This window comes from Pygocentrus nattereri, chromosome 12 (genome assembly GCF_015220715.1).
Source record: "Pygocentrus nattereri isolate fPygNat1 chromosome 12, fPygNat1.pri, whole genome shotgun sequence".
In the NCBI taxonomy this organism is placed as follows: domain Eukaryota; kingdom Metazoa; phylum Chordata; class Actinopteri; order Characiformes; family Serrasalmidae; genus Pygocentrus; species Pygocentrus nattereri.
The window spans coordinates 18,502,296-18,523,519 of NC_051222.1; the positions used below are offsets into that span (position 1 = coordinate 18,502,296).

Here is a 21,224-nt window from a genome sequence, read left to right on the forward strand (position 1 = left end):
GATCAGTCTCTCCTTCAAGATAAATAAGCATTTTTGATATGAACTATTTAAATAAAGTACAGAAAATGTCAAATGGCTGGTTTCTTGTACCTTTTAAGCTGGCCTGTATCTCCAAGAAGCACAGTCAGAAAATGGTCAGTTTTAATAATTGATAAGCTCACAAGCAAGGCAAGTTTATTTATATAGCACCTTTCATACACTGCAGTCATTCAAAGAGCTTTACAAATACGAAAATACTTATAAATAGGAAATAGATCATTCAAATAAAAAATGGAAAAGGATCTAAAAACAGAAACACTCTTTAAGAAGGACTAACAAAAATGGAAAATGTACTATTTATGCATTCAAGCTAGGCCAGATCAGATGGTTAAAACTATATCAGTAAACTAGTTGCTTTTATTTTGTTGTGTCTATATTGACTTATGTTTTTGTTCAGAACTGTAGATATTTGTGTAGCTAGCGAGTCTCTGTACATTTAAGCATTGTTATACTGATTGTGTTGTTCATGTGGTGTTCATCAGTTGTGCATTGGATACTGAAGAGCAAAGCAGATACAACACACACACACACACACACACACAAAAGCATCTTACTTTGGGCTTTTGTACATTTTATAAATATGATCATAAGAAGGTAAAATGTACACTTCAACAATGTGAACTTTTCAGTTCTGTGAACAGATACAAAAATGTGAGCATATTTTGTAATTACATACAATATACTGACTGGCCACTTCATTATGTACACCGTGTTTATGCACTCACTACACTCACAGTGCTGCTGCAGTTTTTAAACACCTCATTGTCACCGCTAGAATGAGAATAGTCCACAAACCAAAAATATCCAGCCAACAGCGTCATGTGTGCACAAACTGTGCAGCAGCAGATGAGCTTTCGTCTCTGACTTCACATCTACCAGTTAAACCAACAAGGTAGGAGTGTCTAATAGAGTGGACATTGAGTGGACACAGTGTTTAGAAACTCCAGCAGCACTGCTGTGTCTGACCTACCAGCACAACACACACTAACACACCACCTCTTTACTGCTTGGTCCAGCACTCTCACAAAGAAGGGCTAAAAAACTCTGGTTTGGAGCTGAGTGTTAATCGAGCGGTTACGGATAGCTCTGTTGTGCTGTATTGTGTAACACCACCTCCATGTCACTACAGTGCTGAGAATGTTGCACATAATACCTGCTCTGTGGTGGTCCTGTGGGGGCCTTGACCATTCAAGTTCAGGGTAAAAGTGGGCCAAAAAAATGCAGAGAATAGATGGAGTAGAGTCTGCAAGTGTAGAACAATGAAGTGCGTAATATGGTAAATTAAGCTAATAAAATAGACAATATGTGGGTGTAGAAACAAGTTATACTTACTGAAGACACCACTCAGGATGTGTATGTATATATAATATATAATAAAGATCTGCATGAATAATTTTCATTATTTCTTTCCTAAAGTACATTGTCAAGTTAGGAAGGATGAGCCATGGAAGCATATACTTTAAAGGACCCATATAATATACCATATACCCTTTTGTGCAGTAGAGTTTGAAGTACTATGGAAACATTGTCAAAGTTCCAAAACATAGCATTCACTCTACAATCCATACTCTCTCTATATAGAAATGATGCTGCAAAAACAACCCATTTTCAACTCATTGTTTCTGTGATGTCACAAGAACAAACTCATTTACATACATCCATCTATTCAGCCAGTTTTCCCTACATCATGCAGTTCATCTGTAGACCCTACTCTTTGAGGTCAATGAGTAGTAGGTACTCCAATAAATTCCCTTCTCCAATTCTCGCTATTCATTTCTGTTCACAGCACTGACAAATGGAATGAATGGCACTGTGTCCCGTGGCCACGATGATGGTGATGGTTGCTACATCCAGGTGCCTAAGAAGGCTCCAACCATGGAGCTGTCCACACTTAGCTCTTCAGCCCCCAAGACAGACCGACCACGTAGCAACACCTCAGAAGCCAAACTGCTTGCCAAGAAACGTGTGATCCGCATGCTGATCATCATCGTGGTCATGTTCTTTGTCTGCTGGATGCCCCTCTATGCAGCAAACACCTGGAGAGCCTTTGACCAGCTCTCAGCAAAGCGAGCCCTGTCAGGAGCTCCGATCTCCTTCATCCAGCTGCTGTCATACACCTCGGCCTGTGTCAACCCCATCATCTACTGCTTCATGAACAAGCGCTTCAGAAAGGCTCTGCTGGCCACCTTCGCCTGCTGCAGTCTGCCTTGTCAGCGCCGCAAGAGGAGGGACGGTGACGAGGACGTCACCGGGGTCACTGCAGCATCCATGTCAAAATTTAGCTACACTACTGTTAGCACGGTGGGACCATGCTAAGTCTTAAGTGGGGGGCTCGTCCGGGATCATTATGGCAAAGCTTTCTTGTTCAGTGCACTGTTTTGTTGTGAGATTTGTCTCTGGCTTTGATCTTGTGTTCTCAGTCTATACAGCATGCTTTAGCTGGTGATTATCTGCTGTTATTGGACTTTCTGTGTTGGAAGGTAGCTTCAAATAGTTGTTTGTGTTTCCAAAGTATCAATGTTAGAACTCAAAAAGTGACAAAAAGCATGAAGAAGGATACCTAAAGTATCAACATAAGAAAGAATGCAGAGGTTGAACCAAGTCATAGAGCTCATTCAGACTGATGCTCACATGGTATTCACAAAAACTATGGACAGATCCTTAGAAAACAATCTACCCTCAGACACTGTGCTGCAAAGGAAAATCATGTAAATACCCTGTTATTCCTACTGTGATGTAATATTGTTCATTGCATGATACAATCTATAAATAATAGAGCACTCTTGTCTTAGGTCACCTACATAATGGCTACAAAATGGTACAGTCATCATTGATTAGCATGCATGGTTGTGATGTTTCCGTTATTGTTAAATGTTTAATCCGAAACCCTTAAGGATGAAAAGTAATCATGCAGACGTTGTTCGTAAAAAAGATTGGGGACGGTTTGCCCAATAAATCATGTTCGTGAAGCGAAGACAACAGTTGAACCTCTGACCACCAAGTGCTGTGATGCACATGGCCAAGGACATGGGTGTTATTTATTTATTTATTTATTTACTTTTAATATTTCATGTTTATGTACACTCTATATGGCCATTTTCCACCTATTAGCCCTCATCATAGGATGCTGCCAACTGGGAGGGTAAGCGAGTATATGCTTCCTCCAAGACATGTGAAGCCAGCCACCTTTTTGAACTGCCACCAATGCAGTTTCGTTAGACAGCTCGACACATTTGAAAGAGAACGCTAGCTGCCAATTCTGTTATGTCAACTAACTGATGCCCAAGTTTGCCAGCGTCATGTAGTGTGATGGGCTAGACCAGGGGTGCACAATTCTGGTCCTGGGGTGGATGATGTCAAGCACAGTTGGGTAGTTCTCTAACTCAAACACACTCATTTAACCGAGCAATTAACAGATGAGATGAATCAGGTGTGGTTAAGAAGGTATATCACCAAATTGTGCTGGACACCAGCCCTAAGGGACCTGACGTTGTACAGCCCTGGTCTAGAGCATCTTACCTACCTGGAGAAAGCGAGGTCAGTTATGCCACATATGGCTGTGGTATCACTTGTGACCAGACTCACATGGCTTAGACAAGTGGAACCACTCAGGAGCCTTTGGTCATTTTATACATCAAGATAACTCAGTTGTGAGTTATAAATGCCACCATCAAAGTGTTGACTCTATCGTTGGGAGAGTGCAAGTTCGGTCTCTCTTCCTATTGGACAGTCAGCAACTTAAGGAAGTTGAGCCTCAATCCCAGTGTTTAGGACAACATGATTTATGAGGGTAAGAAGAACCTTTCTAAAATTTAAAGAGCTTGGACATAATCTGAAAGTTCTGAACATCCAAGCCAAGAACCATTTAGAAACCTTTTTTGAACCAGGTTGAGCCACAGAATTTAATCTTTTACCTCCAAAGTTGTAAGTGTGCTAATCTTGAGACTTTTTAGTCTGTAGATACTATGAATTATTCACTGTCTATTCTGAAGCTGATGTTGGGGGAGTTTATGTTCTTCGGTTTGCCCTTTTTGAGCCGGGCTGATGCTCCAAGTTGCCAGATTCTGTATATCAAATTATGATGAGCTCTGTTATGGGTCTGTGACATTCCTCAGGGAGACACGTCTCAGTCCCAGGTCCATGTCTTTGATGCATATCTCCCAGCTCATTGTTCTTGAAGTTCAGCACACAGTGAAATCAATTCCGTTGCTTAAACAAGAGACAGAGATGGAACCCATCTTAAGTCCTTGTCCAATCCATTATAATTCACTGTTCTACACTGCCGTTCCGCATCAGAGGCAGCTGCTCATTTTTTGAAAGGCGCTCACTCGTCTCGAGCAATTTTGCTTTGGGGAAAAATGAAACACAGGAAGGATAATAAACTGCGGGGGGATGTTCTTCTCCACGACCCCAGTGGTGGTGTCTAAATCCACACTATTTAAATGCACACGGAACATCAAAAAATCAAAATGGCTGATTTGCCTGTGTGTGGTTGTTTAATTGCTTTCTTCCTCATTGTACAGGCTGAGGAGGCACCTGGGACAGTTGTGGTCTCTCAAAGCCTCAAAGCCTTCTCTGAATATATGAAAAGCAATCCGAGTGCCTGTTTGTAGTGAGGTTAATGCATGTAGAGAGCCCTCTTATCTCAATTCCTATCTGAAGATGAGATTTAAAAAAAATCGGATTTGCCTTGGCCTGCATTTTCTTTGATGAGATGATTTAACTGCACTGCACCACTGCAGTGTTTCATTCTAACTTTATTCCTCACTTTTAAAGGCAAATCTCATTTTGATCTTGTTTCTCAGAATCTTAATTACAGAACAGATGCCTGTTCATTATGAAAGAACAATTTTACTCCTCGGTCCCATAACTTACCCATAAATTACATGTTAATTACATAGTAATTACCAAAGAATTCACACATTAACCCTGAATCCAAGATTAAGGCTTATTATTCAGCAACCACATGGACTAAAATGCACTTTGGACCCACCGGTGGGGTAAATAGGTGTTAATTACTGAATAAAAGCCTACACTTCTGAAAATAAAGGTGCCAGAATGGGTTCTTTGAAATGATGCCCTTCAGTTGATGGTTTAGGGAACTGCAAGTGGTTAGTCTGTGAAGAATCCTTTTTTGTGCCTTTAGCCCTGCATGATATGGGTAGCATAGTAAAATGATATTGTGATTGCAATATGCCTTACAGTATATTAGAAAACACACTGAGGAACTTTTGACTGGTTCACAGATGGAAAAGCACTATTTCATTTGTGAAATTTACTCTCTTTAGATTATTTATGGTTGTTGGATTACACCTACCTTCGTTGGTCCAAATCTGGAACTGTGATTGGTCGGGATGCTCACGCTGCCCAATAAAACATTTAGTGATTAAAGGGATTAAGTGCAAAAATCATCAATATTGCCACGATTAAAAAACGATGTACTTTGGCGCCCTCATTTAATTGATCCGCTTCTCGAGTAAGCCGAGTGCAGAGCACAGAGTAAACACTGATATGTAATGTAGTCCTACCTCGTGGTGAAGGACATCATGAAATAATTTTAATTGTAGTTTACGGCTATTCCCGCTCTCTCCCTCCATCATTCACATGTGCGTAATCAGATGGAACGCAGCAGATCTGGACCGGAATTCATAATTCAAACTCATTTACCCTGCCTATGCCGTACACTGAGCCCACGCTTGCATTCCCCCTCCCTCTCCACTCCTTTTCTCTCTCACACATACACAGTCAGTCAGTCCTCTCTCTTTACTTCCTTAAAGACCACCTGTGTATGTTGGTAGTATGTATGTGATGTACAACTGCTGTTTCCCAGGTGGGGGAGTTGTCTCTCCAGAGGTGCTGCAAAGCTCCTTCTAGTCCTCCGGCCCTTGCTCTGAGGATTTGACACGCTGATTTGTCAATCTGTTTCACTGGGAGCTGACAAATATAAATTCAATTTCCACGACTACGGCTCCTTCGTTCCGAATAGGCCTTGAAGCAGATCAAAATTAGCTCAAAGTGACAAATGGAGGGTCAAATTGACATAGACACCACCTGTGGAAAGGATAACAAGAAAATTAGACATGCCTTAGCTGGAGTTTTCCACTACTTCAGGCAACAAGCAAGGACTCGACAGTAAGCAAAAATCTGTGGTCACAGTTCAATTTAATTTGTACTATAGTGGTCCTGCAGTTAAAAATGAAGGTTCCTAAATGGTTCTTGAAGTCTTGATAGTTGTACAACCTTTGCATTGCGTAGAGGTTTGTTAAACTTTAAGTAGGTTCTTCACTTACACATCTCATTGACAAAGATGGTTCCAGATCCATCCTTGGGAGGTTTTTTAGGTAACCAGACATAGTTCTTTTATGGTACCACACTGAAGCAGCATTATTCAATTCCCTGCTGCGTAACTAACGTGTAATTACACAGTCATAAATCAAATTACTATTCACTACAATTGGTAATATGTAATGAATAACCAGTTGTTTAGACAATGTTTGTTCATCTTTCACCATGTGCTACTGGGGCAGTATGTCAAAAATATCATACACTTATTGCTTTGGAATTTTGCTTTAGAATTCTTCTTGCTTTTGTCTAATTACTTAACTAAATTTTCCAAAAGTAAATGCCAAAACCAGCTTATGGAAACTGCACCAAACTCAACAAAAAAACCTGCTAACCTCTTAAAATGTGTTTACCAAATGATGTGCATAGTAATACTGCAATACAGTCAGCATAGAGCGCTGTACACTTATCACCCATGTATTCATGTAGCCTACAGTTGCCTATTACTGTTAACAGTTTACTGTGTATGTGCCTTTGCAAGTGTGCTTGAAAACAACGAGTGTTTAGAAGTGCGCTATTGAGCTGACGCTCAGCTCTTCACGTTGAAGCATGGTCGCTGAGTGAACAGCTTAGCGAGTAGCTTTTAGAATAAATCTACAAGCATTTTTTTGAATGACAATGCTTAGCTAATGACAATAAAAGGTGTTCTTTATGTAAATAGTGTTAATTGCTAAATTACTGCTGTTGAACCTCAATTATCTGCTGACACTATACTGATAGCAGCCTCTAGCTGCTGTATGTAGAAATTGTTCTGTGTAGAAATTAGCTTTGGGTCGGTTTAGAGTATGTTAAAACATATATTAGAGCAAGAGTTTTTGATAGAATAATCTATAATAATAATTCATGTCTTAATAAAAACAAATGATCTGTTTTTGTGTGTATATGGTCATGTATGGTAGGTACAGATTTTAGGCCTATTCCTTCATTTCCATGTTTACTTTTTTGTAGTTGGGTTTTTCTCTGCACGTATATCGGGCTGGGTTTTAGATTTATAGCTGAATAAAAAGACTTGCAGAAATACAATATGAATAATTCACTGTAAACTCATTGTTTATTTATAGTGTTGGACAATGTGGAAAAAATGCAGTTAAGTGTCTGTAAACTAAGCATCCAAAGAGTAGCCAACAGTCTGGTGATTTCAAAGGAGTCAGTGGATTGTAGGCCATTGTCTAGTTGTATTCAAACCTGAATTGCTATTGAGACAGTGATACTGGGGTTAAAAATGGAGTTTATTTGGCTCTAACACAGTCTCTCGGCCACCGTAGCCTTAATAGAGTGAGCGAGCGTGTGCGGGTTGGTGTGTTTACCAGGTGTCATAGTGCCAGATCATTCTTTCCAAAGCAGGCCGACCCGAGGCGGTGTTCATTATTGGTAATTTATACGTTGATTAGTGCTAATGCTGACTTGTGTTCAGTTGTTTGTGTGTTGAATCTTCATGTTCCACCAATTTTCCGCTATGTAAAAGTCATACCGCTTCCAGCTCCTCATCTTGTCCCCTCCTGCTTTGGATCCATATTGCCAGTCTGTGTGATTAATATCATTCTGCGATTGGGAAAATAAGAATATTTTTCCTCAGGTGAAGACACATTTTTTTTTTTTAGTAATTCAATAGTCCTTCAGAAGGAACATACGGTAATGAACGGTAGTTACGCAAATGAAAAATGGCCCACTTCAGCTGCAGTGTAAAGTTGTTTACAAGTAATCTGTTCTCATCGCTGCTCACACTCTTGTCCATTATTTTGTGGCTTCTGGTGCAGTAGGTGGAGAATTACCGGGGCAGTTTTAGCCTGCATGACTAGTCAAATTGACACTTTGCTCAAAATACATTTTTACTGCTATAACTACAGTGCAGTGCAAAAGCCAAAGAGCACTCTTCATTTGATTTACTTTCGGTGAAAAACACTCATCATTTACAAATGATTCATTTTTCAAAAGAAAATACACTTAACTCTCAACAACTGAATACCAGGTTTTCAGTACTCACTGTCCACGCTGCCTTCATTACAGCTGCCATTCTTTTCTGTAGATTTGTTTTCAGTTTTCCAAAGAGATCTGTAGGGATGTTTTTTTCCACACCTCCAAAGTTCAGTCTCAGAATGTGGGGACATCCTATGCTTTTCACAATCCAAGTAATCTCAAGCAAATTCAATGACGTTGAGGTCGGGACTCTGGGATGGTCAGCCCACTGTTCTGAGAACAGCTTCTTTTTTTTTTTTTAATCTATTTCCTCTTCTCAGTAACAGCTTCTTGACAGCTACACATCCTTTCAGACTCACAGTGTTGAGTTGTCTTCTAACAATGGAAGGATGGACAGCTGTGGATTTCAGATCTGGATCAAAAGTGGAGCTTGATTTTTCTCCTCTCTCTCAGAGATGAAAGCTTTAAGTACCGTTTATCTCATAGTGACAGTTTTGGTGGGCTATCAGGTCTTGAACAGTTGTTGGGAGTTCACCATTAATTATAGAAACTCCTGTTTTTCTGCCTGTTTTCTTTTGACTTTTTGTTTCCTTGCAAGTGGATTATTTTATATCTTATCTCCTCAGAAATGTCTCCTAAAAAATAACTGGTGCTTAAATGCAATTTCACTGGAAATGAATTAACTTTAGAGCAGTCTCTGGCTTTTATGTAGTGCTGTATGTTACACATGCATCAGATGAACAGAGTCAACAGGCCCATACACACTTAAAGGATTAGTTCAGTCAAAAAAGCTAATGTTGCTAACCATGAATGAAAGCATATAGCCAACATGTAGCATTGTGGAGCTTGTATTCATAGTTAGTCACATTAGCATGTTTGATCAAGCTATTTCTTTTAACAGTTTCCTTCCATAAACTTTTTTTTGCATATTTTACTCATTTTACTTATGAATAGTTCCAGATATTGATGGCACTTTGATTAGTTTTTAGATTTTCTAATATTAAGCAAATATTGATTGCATATTGACTGAGCATATTTTTGTCCAACCATGTAACATCCAAACTTTTACAACTGTCTTTGACTACTGTTCATGATAAATTAGACAGAAAATGTGCTTTGTATATGTATATGACTACTATCACTGCCATACTTCTTAGCAACAACTGTGTGACAGTCTCTGTCATAGCCTCTGTTTCTAATTCTGTCAAATACATGCTTGGAATTCAAGGAGCAGTTTTGTTATGTATAAATGTCTGTGTATTGTTGAGGTCAAGCTAAAATAAAGCCTACATTGTAGAAATATATTGTCCATGATCATATATTGGCAGAGGGGAACCCTTGGGGCCTTCAGAGGTGCATGTCTGTATTTTATTGTTTTGTTCAACAGAATCATTGCAAGTATTACAGTATTAATTGTTTAATTGTTAAGATTTGGATAGTCTTGAAAAGGCCAGCAGAAAACTGGCCAGTCAGGAACTGTTTCTCTTCATGGTATCTAGGTAGGTATAGTTAAGCAAACTCTTCTATTGGTTAAGACTTCCAAAGTTGAAGAGAAGTTCTAACGCATTAGATTAACTCAGCATAATTACAAAGTAACAGAGGAATCATCTGAGCATTTACAACTATGGCATTTGGCAGACGCTCTTATCCAGAGCGACTTACAATTTTAAACAGGTGGTCTTACCCAAGGGGTCTTATTGGTATAGTGTATGGTGCTTGCCCTGGTGGTGGATTGAACCTCAGTCAACAGCAGGCAGAGGTGTCAACCACTACACTATACCAACCACATTTTAATTTCCAATATGTAGGACCACTTTTATGAGGGAAAAAAACCCCATCACTCTAGGCCATACAGAAGAACTCTACAGAAGAGCTCTATACCAGCTCTCTAGAGTCAGTATGAAACTGCTGCAAGATAAAAGATATGCTAATATGTCTGCCACAAGCTTCAAATACAACATGGGATGTTGTTTAGAAGCTTCAAATGTCTGTGTTTAATCTAAAATGTTTATGCAAATTGGTATTAGCTTCGTGTTCACAAACTACTAAAATAACGCAAAGATGCTAGCAGAAGTTAGCATTATTGTTGAGGTGGGTTTTTCCATGTTTTCACCAAGTTTGGCTATTTATAGCTCTACCAGTCACTGTTTGCCACAGTTTGTTAAACGGTGTTATCACAACAGCTTCTTTTCTCAAAGTTTAATTATTTTCTCACAGAGCTCACAAGATTTAGCGACATCTGTTGCAGACAAAAAGATTTAAGAACCTCACTAACATTTTAGCTGTTGATTATTTACCATAACAATCTGTAATTTTACTATCTGTTTTTGAAAGACATCGAGGTCAAATAAAAACCTCTTGCCATTGCCCTCTTGAGGTGTTAGCGGGGACATGATCTAGAGTCACCTGTAGGGCCAGGCACAGTGAACCAGCAGGTAATTCGACTTTGCTTTTCACCTGTGTCATTTGCTGGCAGCTGACTTTAGCGTGTCTGTCTTTCAGTAGATGTTTGAGGCTGGGAGAGGGAGAGGGGGAAAGGGAGGGGGGGAGAGAGAGCTTGCTTGACACAGAGCCAGCATAAAAATGACTGAAGTCAAACGCTCTGAAAGTTTAGTTCTGTTTGTCTTGCCGGTGGCTGAGAAACTAAGTCGAAATCCTTTAAGTTCCTCCATTAAAAGTTTCGGCTGTGACTCCCGTGTCCTCCTTCCCCTTAAATCCAAGGGTTATCACGCTGTTAAGGCACCAGTCAGAAGGCACTTGTTGATATGCAATGTTATTTGTTTACATGCATTTGCCTCAAATGCACCCATGTGATCACAAGCCTTGTACTCCACATCAGCTAGTGAGGGAGCAGCTGTAGGCTTTAAGAAACATGTGATGTGGCATGTCATCACTTTGCTACTGAAATCTAAATGCTTCCAACTGAAGCAGCAGCTTTGCATTTACGGCTTTGAAATGTTGTGATTACAAATCACAGGTTATGTAGGACCAACTTTCATTTTACTTTTATGTCATTCTTCTGTTCTGTAGTCCGGTACGTTATGTAGCAGTCACCACAGTAGCAGCCTAAACCAGACTCATATATTTATCTGTATTACAGCATTATTGACTAATGCAGCTGCCCCACATTAATTAAGTACCTTACATATTATAACAAAATTCTTTTCTTCATATATCTTTCTAATATATGGGGTCTGGGGTCAGAGCTTAGGGCCAGCCATGATACACTGCTGAAGCAGTGAGGGTGAAGTGTCTTGCTTAAGAGCCCAACAGTGGCAGCTTAGTAGACATGGGTATCGAACCCATGATCACCCAAAGCTCTAACCACTAAGCCGACCCTGCCCCAAAATCAGTACACCTAAGCACTGATTTTGTGCACTGACATTTAAAAAGCCTAACAAAACAGATGCTAAGCAAACTGTTGGCTCACAGTTTTTACAAAATTCTACACGTTTGCCATCACCCACCTCCATATTTCTATTAGGATTAATTTGACCGGTGCACTTAAAAGTATGAACTGAATGTGTGAATAAATGCAGGCAAATGTCACATGATAAACATACATATGAGACTGAACAAGTTACATGTCAAATCATTAAAAAAATCTAATCAAATCATTACATTCATGTACAATTGTAAATTGGTATGTGTAGGCAGTGGTGAACTGTTACTATTAGTGCTAGGTCTTCTGTTTAGGCCATACATATCAAAACTTTGTCAAAAACTAATTTCAGTGCTCTAGTATTAAGCATGAACATGTTTTGACTTCTGAATTACACACAGACATTTAAGGCTTATAAAAACACATTATTAACACATACATCTATTAGGGAAAACATTATGACAACCTGCCTAATATGTTGTTGGTCCCCTGTGAGCTGCCAGAACTCCTCCATCCCACTGAGATGTGGACTCATTGGACAGCTGAGTGCGTTTGAAGGTAAGCAGCAACTGCCAGTTCTACTACGTCAGCTAACAGACGCCTGCACTGGTTAGCATTGCACTGAGTGATGGGAGAAATGAGGTGCCATCCTACCCACCCAGAAAGACAAGGCCAATTGTGCTCTCTTGGACTCTCAGCCATGGATGGCTGTAGCATCACCAGGGATCAGATTTACAATCTCCTGATGATAAGGCCAGCGCTTAGATGGTTGCACCACTCCTATAATTTGCATGGAGGAGCTGTTGCTGATTGGACTTTTTATTCCAGCTCATCCCGCTGATGCTTGATTGGATTGAGATTTGGCGAATTTGGAGGCTGGGGCAACACCTTGAACTCTTTATGTTCTTCAGACCATTCACAAATATGTGTGCAGTGTATCAGGAAACATTATCCTGCTAAAAGAGGCCACTGACATCTGTGCTAATGAGGTTTAAGTAACAAGAACCCCCAGACTCAGGATTTCCCAGCAGAACATTGCCCAGAGCATCACACTCCCTTCACAGGCTTGTCTTCGTGATGAATCTGTCTATTGAGGTACAAACAATGTAAATGTATGTTCAAAGTTACAAAAGTGGTTTTAAGGACTAATGGTGTACTTTAAATGAGGTGAAAAGTACATATTTGTACCCTTTCATTATCTAATGTTTTAAAACAGAGCAATAAAATAAAAAAAGCCTGGAAATGATACAAGGAGTCTCATCAAAACAACTTAGAAAATATAATTTCAATGGATTATGATACAGTGATGATCCTCGACTAAAGGTACTCAGATGTACCCTTAACGGTGCCACCCCAGTGATGAGAGGTGTACTGCCCCAGTGACAGTTATGAGTGTGTGATGTTAACCCTCTCGAAATGAACGTCTTGTTGAGCGGGTGTGAAGCTAATGATTCTCTGCTTTCTCACATCATGTTCTTTACATGTTAAATGATTTATTTGCATTGTCGCTGTTAAAATTAACAATGAAAATGAAATAAAATCTAAAATATGGCCTGTGCAAAAGTTTTACATTTTATTGTCCATTTTAGTGAAGCATGTGCTACAAATGCAGCAGATACAGTCAAGATGTAACATGCTGCAGTATTCCTTTACACCTAGACCAGTGCTGTCAGAGCCCCACTGTTACAGACATCTCACATAAGATTTTTTTCTTCTGCATAACTATCATTATTGCGATGTAGAACAAAATGCAATGCTGAACAGAAGCTGATGAAATATGACAAAGTTTGGTGTAAACATTTGTGAGCTGGGGTCTTACCTAGAAAATACAGTGTTCTTGTCTTTGTGTTGTCATTGAGGGCAAGCCCCAGAGAACTAGACCTTCCAGTGAACCAGTTAATGCTTTTATCTTTGTCTCTGGCAGCAAAATGCCCTCTGAAGAAAGCTGGCTACACTACTCTACCACAACAATAACAGTCACTTTGCCATATTAGTAACTTTTTTATTTCATAATTATGCCACTTTGCTAGAATTGGGTTTGTGCCAGGCTCAAATCACTATAATTTTATATATGTATCTGAAACTAATTTGGATTTATATTATTGAAGACAGTGATTTCAAACTTTAGAGCAGTAGTGTATGTACTCTTGGAAGTTAGCTGACTAGGCAGCAGCTTGATGACCATATACTGGCCCTTTTTGAAGTTGGATCAGTCATCTTTTATCGTTTTCATAAAGCAGCAGCTGACCAATTGGTCTGACTCTAGGATGAAGGAGAGCTGGCCTGAAACCAGTGCAGACAGATGGTCCATAGCTCTAAGGGACAAGGCCTCATGTGGCCACTTTGACCAATCAGCGCAATCCATCGAGAAGCAATCCCTATGAGATAGACCGCCAGGATAGAAAGATAGATCAACTTTTTTTTTGGCTTGGAAGAGTTTTTCTATCTGTTTCCTTTTCAGACTCTTAGTGTTGAGTTGTCTTCTCACAGTGGAAGGATGGACATGTGGCTTCAAGAGTAGAGCTTGATTTTCTCCATGAAGCTGCATGAAGTTCTGTTCATCTAATGGTGACAATATTTGTGGTCTATCTTGCTCTACATCTTTTTATCATTTGGATCTCCATTTTTTGTGCATCTTTAAGTGCAAGTGATAGCTCATATCTAAACTCTCAAGAAATGGCTCCTGAAAAATGAATAACGTGTGTTTGATGAAATGGCCAATGATTTTATTGACAAAGATATATAAACATACCTGTCCATCACACCATGTAAGCTTTTTTTTTACATCCCATCAAGTTGGCTATGACAGCCCCCACTTTTTTTGGTCCATTTGGAGTGTATCTGTGGAAATTCAGTCCAAAATGCATTTGTGAGGTCAGGCACAAGACAACATTCTAATTCATCCTGAAGGTGTTGAGTGGGGTTCAAGTGACGGCTTTGTGCAGGCCACTGGAGCTTCTCCACACCAAACTCATCAAACCAAAAAATAATAATAATAATAATAATAATCAGGAAATAAGTATCAGTGGTAATATATATATATATATATATATATATATATATATATATATATATATTAATGACAGTCAAGTCAACAACAGTCAACAATCATCATCATCATCTTTATCTTTCATAGTATCATACTAGCTATTGGCTGAATCTGCCTGTTTTAGGAGAGTGAGACTGAGCTCTATGTTACACTTATAACAGTGTGAGTAACATCTTTCTCACAGTCTTGGAATCCCTCTTCACACCCGCTCTGCGGAAAGAGCTGTCCGTTCTGTTCTTCTTTAGAAGAACAGCTGTGGGCCAAAAGCAGGCAGCCGTCTGACAACAGATATTGAGGAAATCAAGGCAAGCCAGCAGAGCAGAATGGGCGTTGTATGGAGGGCAGAAAGAGCCAGGGGATTGCTCTATGTCATCCGCCTCGTACACTGCTTCATCATCAAAGACTTGTGTAAAACCATCGCTGAATACTGAGTAACGAGCACTGAGCATCAGTGCCAGTAGGTCATTTGCATCCTTGGGGGTTAACAGCATTAGCATAGACCAGTTATCGGATGAAACAGCTTGCTAGTAGCTCATCATAAGACCATAAAGAGAGACAATCATTTGACATAGAAGAATTCCAGCAGTTTTGGAGTGGTTTTCAAGTGTGGTGACTCATAAAGTATGGAAATTTTGAAAGCAATATTTTTGAGGGAACATTTACCAGACTGAGTGACTTATGCTTTTAAGAAAGGGCAACATATGTCTATTCAGCCACCTACTGCTGCTTGAAAGCTGGTGGAAGGAATTTTAGTGAATTATGTGGAGGTACTAATACCCCTTGAGGTGTCTTTAAAGTTTGAAGTCAGTCAAATGAGTCACTTCAACTGAGCTCTGTACAGGCACTGCATCCCCAGTACCTTTTCAATATACTGAGTTGCCAGTGTATTCGATACAACCTATACCTCTTTGCCATTTTGTCAGAAATATCTACCATATACAATTGTATGTAAAAGTTTATGGAGCCCTGGCCAGATTGCAGTGAAAAGAAGTCAATAACCAATCCAGTATACTGTTTCAAAAAGTACCATTTACTGTTAGTATTAATGCATGGTTATTTATATTTGATTAGCTTTAAAAAAAATAGAAAGAAATGGTAATTGGAGCAAAGTTTGGACACCGTTCCACTCGTGAAGTCTCAGAACTTTATTTAAATCATTAGGCCTTAAGTGACTCAGTAGGATTGGTTAGACAAGTCAGGAATTTTCTTATGCAATTCTAAACTGATGAGTCTATTAAATTCACTGACTTGTCAATCCTTGTCCTAACACTCAACAACTATGAGCTCCTCTAAGCAGCTGGCTGAATGTCTGCAAATGACACTAATTGATGCCTACAAAAGAAGAGTATCGAAGGATATCAAGGTGCTTCAAGATTGCATTTTCCACTGTCTGAAATGCCATTAAACCCTAAAAATCCCATACTTATTACATATTAAGGCTTATTATTCAGTAACTACAAGGACTTCAATGCAAACTGGCTGAGCTATTCTTAGGTTATAGATGTATGTAATAAAACTTTGGGTCCACTGGTAGGTCCTGGCCATTTTAGGGGGTTAAGAAGTGGCAGTTAGGGGAACTGTGGAAGTCATGATAAGATCTAGATAACTAAGAAAACTCTCAGGTAGAACTATTCATATCCTGGCCTGAAAAGCCAAGCAAAGCCACCATATGACAGCAAACGACCTGCAGGACAGTTTAGATGGAATGATGAGGTGCTACTGTGCAGTATTGCTTGCATAAATCAGAAGGAAACCTTACCTGTGACCTTATCTCAAAGTGTATCCTCAAAGTCTAGGCATTAAAGGCATTTTATAAACAAGTGCTATGAACCGGTAAAGTAAAAATGAATTTTTTGGCCACACTCACCAAAAGTATGTTTGGAAAAAAAGGTGCAATATTTCATGAAAAGGACACCTTGCGAACTGTTAAGCATGGGGTGGATCTATCATGTTTTGGGATTGTGTTGCAGCCAGTAGCACAGGACACATTGCATGATGAGGTGGAAAAATAGGTTCCACTAAATATCAGCAAGTTCTGGAAGTAAATGTGACGCAGTCAAAAAACTGAAGCTGAAAAGCGGCAGGCTCCTACAATTGGACAACGATCCAGAAACATTGCCCCGATGAACTACATCAAGGAACACTAGCTAAAGGTCTTGGAATAGTCCTCACAGTCGCCTGACTTGAACATCATTGAAAATCTCTTGGTAGATATTAAAAACGCTGTGCATTCAAGACTTAGGAGACTGCCTTAGGTATAAACTTATATAACTTGCACATGCTTTTGAAAAGAGACCACCACAGAATCACCACTGGCAAAGTGGTGGACCATACTCAACACAGCAGTGCGTGCACAGACAGACCATAGAGAGGGCTTAAGCATCTGCCCTCTTGACCTCAGACTGTACAAGTGCTCTCCTGGTCAGCGTGTATAATAATTGTTTATTATATTGCCTCTACTCTTATTAAAGATATGTTTTGTTGAGGCATGACTGGCTCAGTCTCATCCCAGGAATACAGCTAATGGGTGGGCTCAGGTTTCATGAGCTTTACCCACTCAGAGCTCAACAAAGGAAAATTAATACCATTTAAACTGCACAAAAATGCACAATCAAACTTTTCTATACAGTATCTCACAAAAGTGAGTACACCCTTCACATTTCTGCATATGCAACATTTTATTATGTCTTTTCATGGGACAACACTATAGAAATGAATCTTGGATATAACAAAGTAGTCAGTGTACAGCTTGTAAAGCAGTATAGATTTACTGTCTTCTGAAAATAACACATAGCCATTAATGTCTAAATAGCTGGCAACACAAGTGAGTACACTTCACAGTGAACATGTACAAATTGTGCCCAATTGTGTCGGTGTTCCTCCCTGGTGTCATGTGACTTGTTAGAAGCTACAAGGTTACAGGTGTGAATGAGGAACAGTGCTGTTAAATTTTGGTGTTTTGGGCACAATTCGCTCATACTGGCCACTGGATATTCAACATGGCACCTTGTGGTAAAGAACTTTCTGAAGATGTGAGAAATAGAATTGTTGCTCTCCACAAAGACGGCCGAGGCTACAGAAAGATTGCAAACACCCTGAAACTGAGGTACAGCACAGTGGCCGAGGTCATACAGCGGTTTTCCAAGACAGGTTCCACTCGGAACAGGCTTCGCCACGGTCTACCTAACTGTCTCTTCCCTACAGTCAAGCATGGTGATGGTAGCATCATAGTCAGGAGCTGCATGAGTGCTGCCGGCACTGGGGAGCTGCGGTTGATTGAGGTAAACATGAAGTCCACCATGTACTGTGACATTCTGAAGCAGAGCATGATCCCCTCCCTTCAGAAACTGCACTGCATGACAGTTTTCCAATTTGATCACAACCCCAAACACACCTCCAAGATGACAACTACCTTGCTGAAGGTAAATGACATGGACTGGCCAAGTATGTCTCCAGACCTAAACTCAATTGAGCACCTGTGGGGCATCCTCAAGCGGAAGGAGGAGGAGCACAAGGTGTCTAACATCCACCACCTCCGTGATGTCATCATGGAGGAGTGGAAGAGGATTCCAGTAGCAACCTGTGCAGCTCTGGTGAATTCCATGCCCCTGAAGGGTCAAGGCAGTGCTAGATAATAATGGTGGTCACACAAAATTTTGACACTTTGAGCACAATTTGGACATGTTCACTGTGAGGTGGACTCTTGTTGGAACTTGTGTTGCCAGCTATTTAGACATTAATGGCTGTGTGTTGAGCTATTTTCAGAGGACAGTAAATCTGCACTGCTATACAAGCTGCACACTGACTACTTTGTTATATCCAAGTTTCATTTCTATGCTGTTGTCCTATGAAAAGATATAATAAAATATTTGCAGAAATGTGAGGGGTGAACTCATTTTTGTGAGATTCTGTATATTTTGAGTTATACAGTATTGTGCAAAAGTCAGACACTACATTCATTTATTTCATTTCCAATCAAAATAGCCCCTAAGTTATTGATTTTCCAACACCAGGAAATAAACAAAAACATATATTCAGCAGAAAATTATACAGAAAACACAACAGCTAAATACAATGCCCTCCACAAATATCGGCACCCTGGTAATCATGAGCAAAATGATCATTTGCCATGTGTTCTCCATTCTCATTACTGTACTGTTGCCATTGGGCCAGCCTAGGCGACGTCAAGTGGGAGCCTTCTGTAAAGCCACTGCTGTTTTGTCTATATATTTTATGTATGTTCTCCCAGAGCAACTTGGTGCATATGGTGTCCCTTTGGCTGACTGGTCAACCTCTTGGAGGTTTCTCCTTTCCCCTTTCTTTTGCACTTGGCTTGCTTTGTGTGAAGTCACTACCCTTGAGGTTTGGTAACTTGTGTATATGTGTGGTTGTGGTTTGTGTAATCTCCAGTGTGTGGGACCCAGTGCAAGAGTGCCGGAAGCCAGTTATGGTTATAGACAGATGATCATACCATATTAAGAAAGCTGCACAGCCAGTAACCTTGATTGTGTTCTTTTCTTTATGTCTTACGTGTTGGAGGGGGCAATGCCCCACATTGTTTGTCTTTTTTTAAATAGGTTTTCTTAAATGAAGTTATTAATACAATTATGTATTTTGTTTTTGTATTTTGTCCATTGGCTTTCCATGTATTGCCATTTTAATTTTTAAGTAAATGTTGTAAACTGTACTGCATCCCAAGTCTCCGTGCATTTCTGAATGAATCTATGTGCTTTTGGGGTTGTAATAGAACGTATTCCCTGGGGTGAAATTCCCTAGGTGGCATAGTCGAGCTGCAGGGTTTATTTAATGCTTAAACGAGGGTCGCACTTTGTTGTTAGGAATTCCATTTTCTCTTTTTCTTTTAATAATGTTTTGATTTCTACTTTTGAAAACCCCTGTTTTATTTTCCTTTGACTTTCCCTTTCCTTATGCACATCTATTATCATCTGTCTAATCTCTTTAGAAATATCACTTTAAAATGAAAAACTTTTAACTGGTAGTTTACTGGAACTATGAATATGACTTTATTCTAATGTACATTGTGATAAACTCACTGCAGAGGTAAATTGTTATATATAGATTAATGTATACATATGGAATATATATAAAAATATATGGACTAAATATATATATATATATATATATATATATATATATATATATATATATATATATATATATATACATTTATGTAGTCCAGATGAACATCATGAGCAGATGGGCTTGACCTACAGAGTGCGCCCCCTTTGTGGCATTTTTAACAAAATGGCCGAAGAGCTTAGGTCAATAGTATCTATAAAGAAGCTCTGATTACATACTACAAAGATTATTGCATTAACAAGAGAGCTTTCTTTTTTTACCTTCATTTATTTTCTATTTGCTATTCCGATCCCACTTGATAGAATTGGAATCTATAGAGCTTTTTTAGTGAATCACTGGTGCAAACAGGATGCTACTGTGCTAATAAAACTGATGGGTTTGAATAAAAAACTTCTATTGAGAACTCATTTCTCTGGTCATTCACAGAGAATTGCTTCAGGGCCTCAGAATTACTCTTAATGGTTTTCAGTCCTGCCATTAAACTACCAAGTCAAGGCTAACTCATCAGCATCCATTAATTTTTTTCACGAACACTCTAAGCCCACTTTGGTGCCATGCTACAGATGCTCTTTTCATTTAGGTAATTAATCTACAATAGGTCACAGTTGTCATTTATGAAGATGTAATGGACTGTACATTACTCAGGCTCTAAAAGCTTTACGGAAAGAACTTCCTTTGGAATGACGCAAATGGGCATCAGCAGCAATAACTAATCTCATGAACAGAATTTGGCAATTGAAGCGGTGAAGCATATGACCTTGTCTTCTTTAGTTTTGTGTGAGTTTGGCAGTGGAGTGTCGCGCGCAGCAGAAGTGGGTATTATTCAAAATTAAAGTGCAGATTTCTGAAGTTGAAGCTGAAGTGTTTGATGCCGAAGAAGAACCAGCTTTAGTTTGTTTGATGTGTTTGATGCGTAACGAAGCTGAATTAAGAATTTTCCAGAGCACTTTTTATTTGTGTATGCACATTGTTCATTAATATACTAAGTCATTCAGCTAGTTCTTTGCTAATGTGTCTACTGTATGTAATGAGAGACAGTCTAGCAGGTTAGGTGTTGACTAGAGACTCTGTTAATAAGCATAGTTCAGGTAGAGCACATGTTCCAGTGAGGCCTGTATACCTTCTTTGTATTTGCTAACTAGAAATCTTTACTTCTGAATAGGGGGACAGGTTGTCTTTATTTAGAGATAACTGGTGAGGTTGTGATAGAAAATGAGAGTAATAAGCACATCATTGCAGTCAATAATACTCGTCCTCTGGAAGATACTTAATTCACTATAGTTACTGTTAAGTCATATAGTAATAAGCAGTCAGATAATCAGCTTGATGAGTTAGTTGCCAGGTATTAACTTGATAAGGGCATTACAATAGACACCTTAATGTTGTACAAATGAT

General features: G+C 39.4%; 1 protein-coding gene across 2 annotated transcripts in view; it reads left to right on the plus strand.

Moving 5' to 3' along the window:
* The window catches only part of cckbra (cholecystokinin B receptor a), a 44,436-nt gene extending 34,838 nt beyond the window's left edge, over positions 1–9,598 (plus strand). For both annotated transcript variants that reach the window (XM_017710116.2, XM_017710115.2), the window contains one exon: positions 1,826–9,598. In XM_017710116.2, the coding sequence (XP_017565605.1) occupies positions 1,826–2,355 (530 nt within the window). In that variant the 3' untranslated portion in view covers positions 2,356–9,598. The remainder of the gene's footprint in view (positions 1–1,825) is intronic.
* The last annotated feature ends 11,626 nt before the right edge of the window (positions 9,599–21,224 follow it).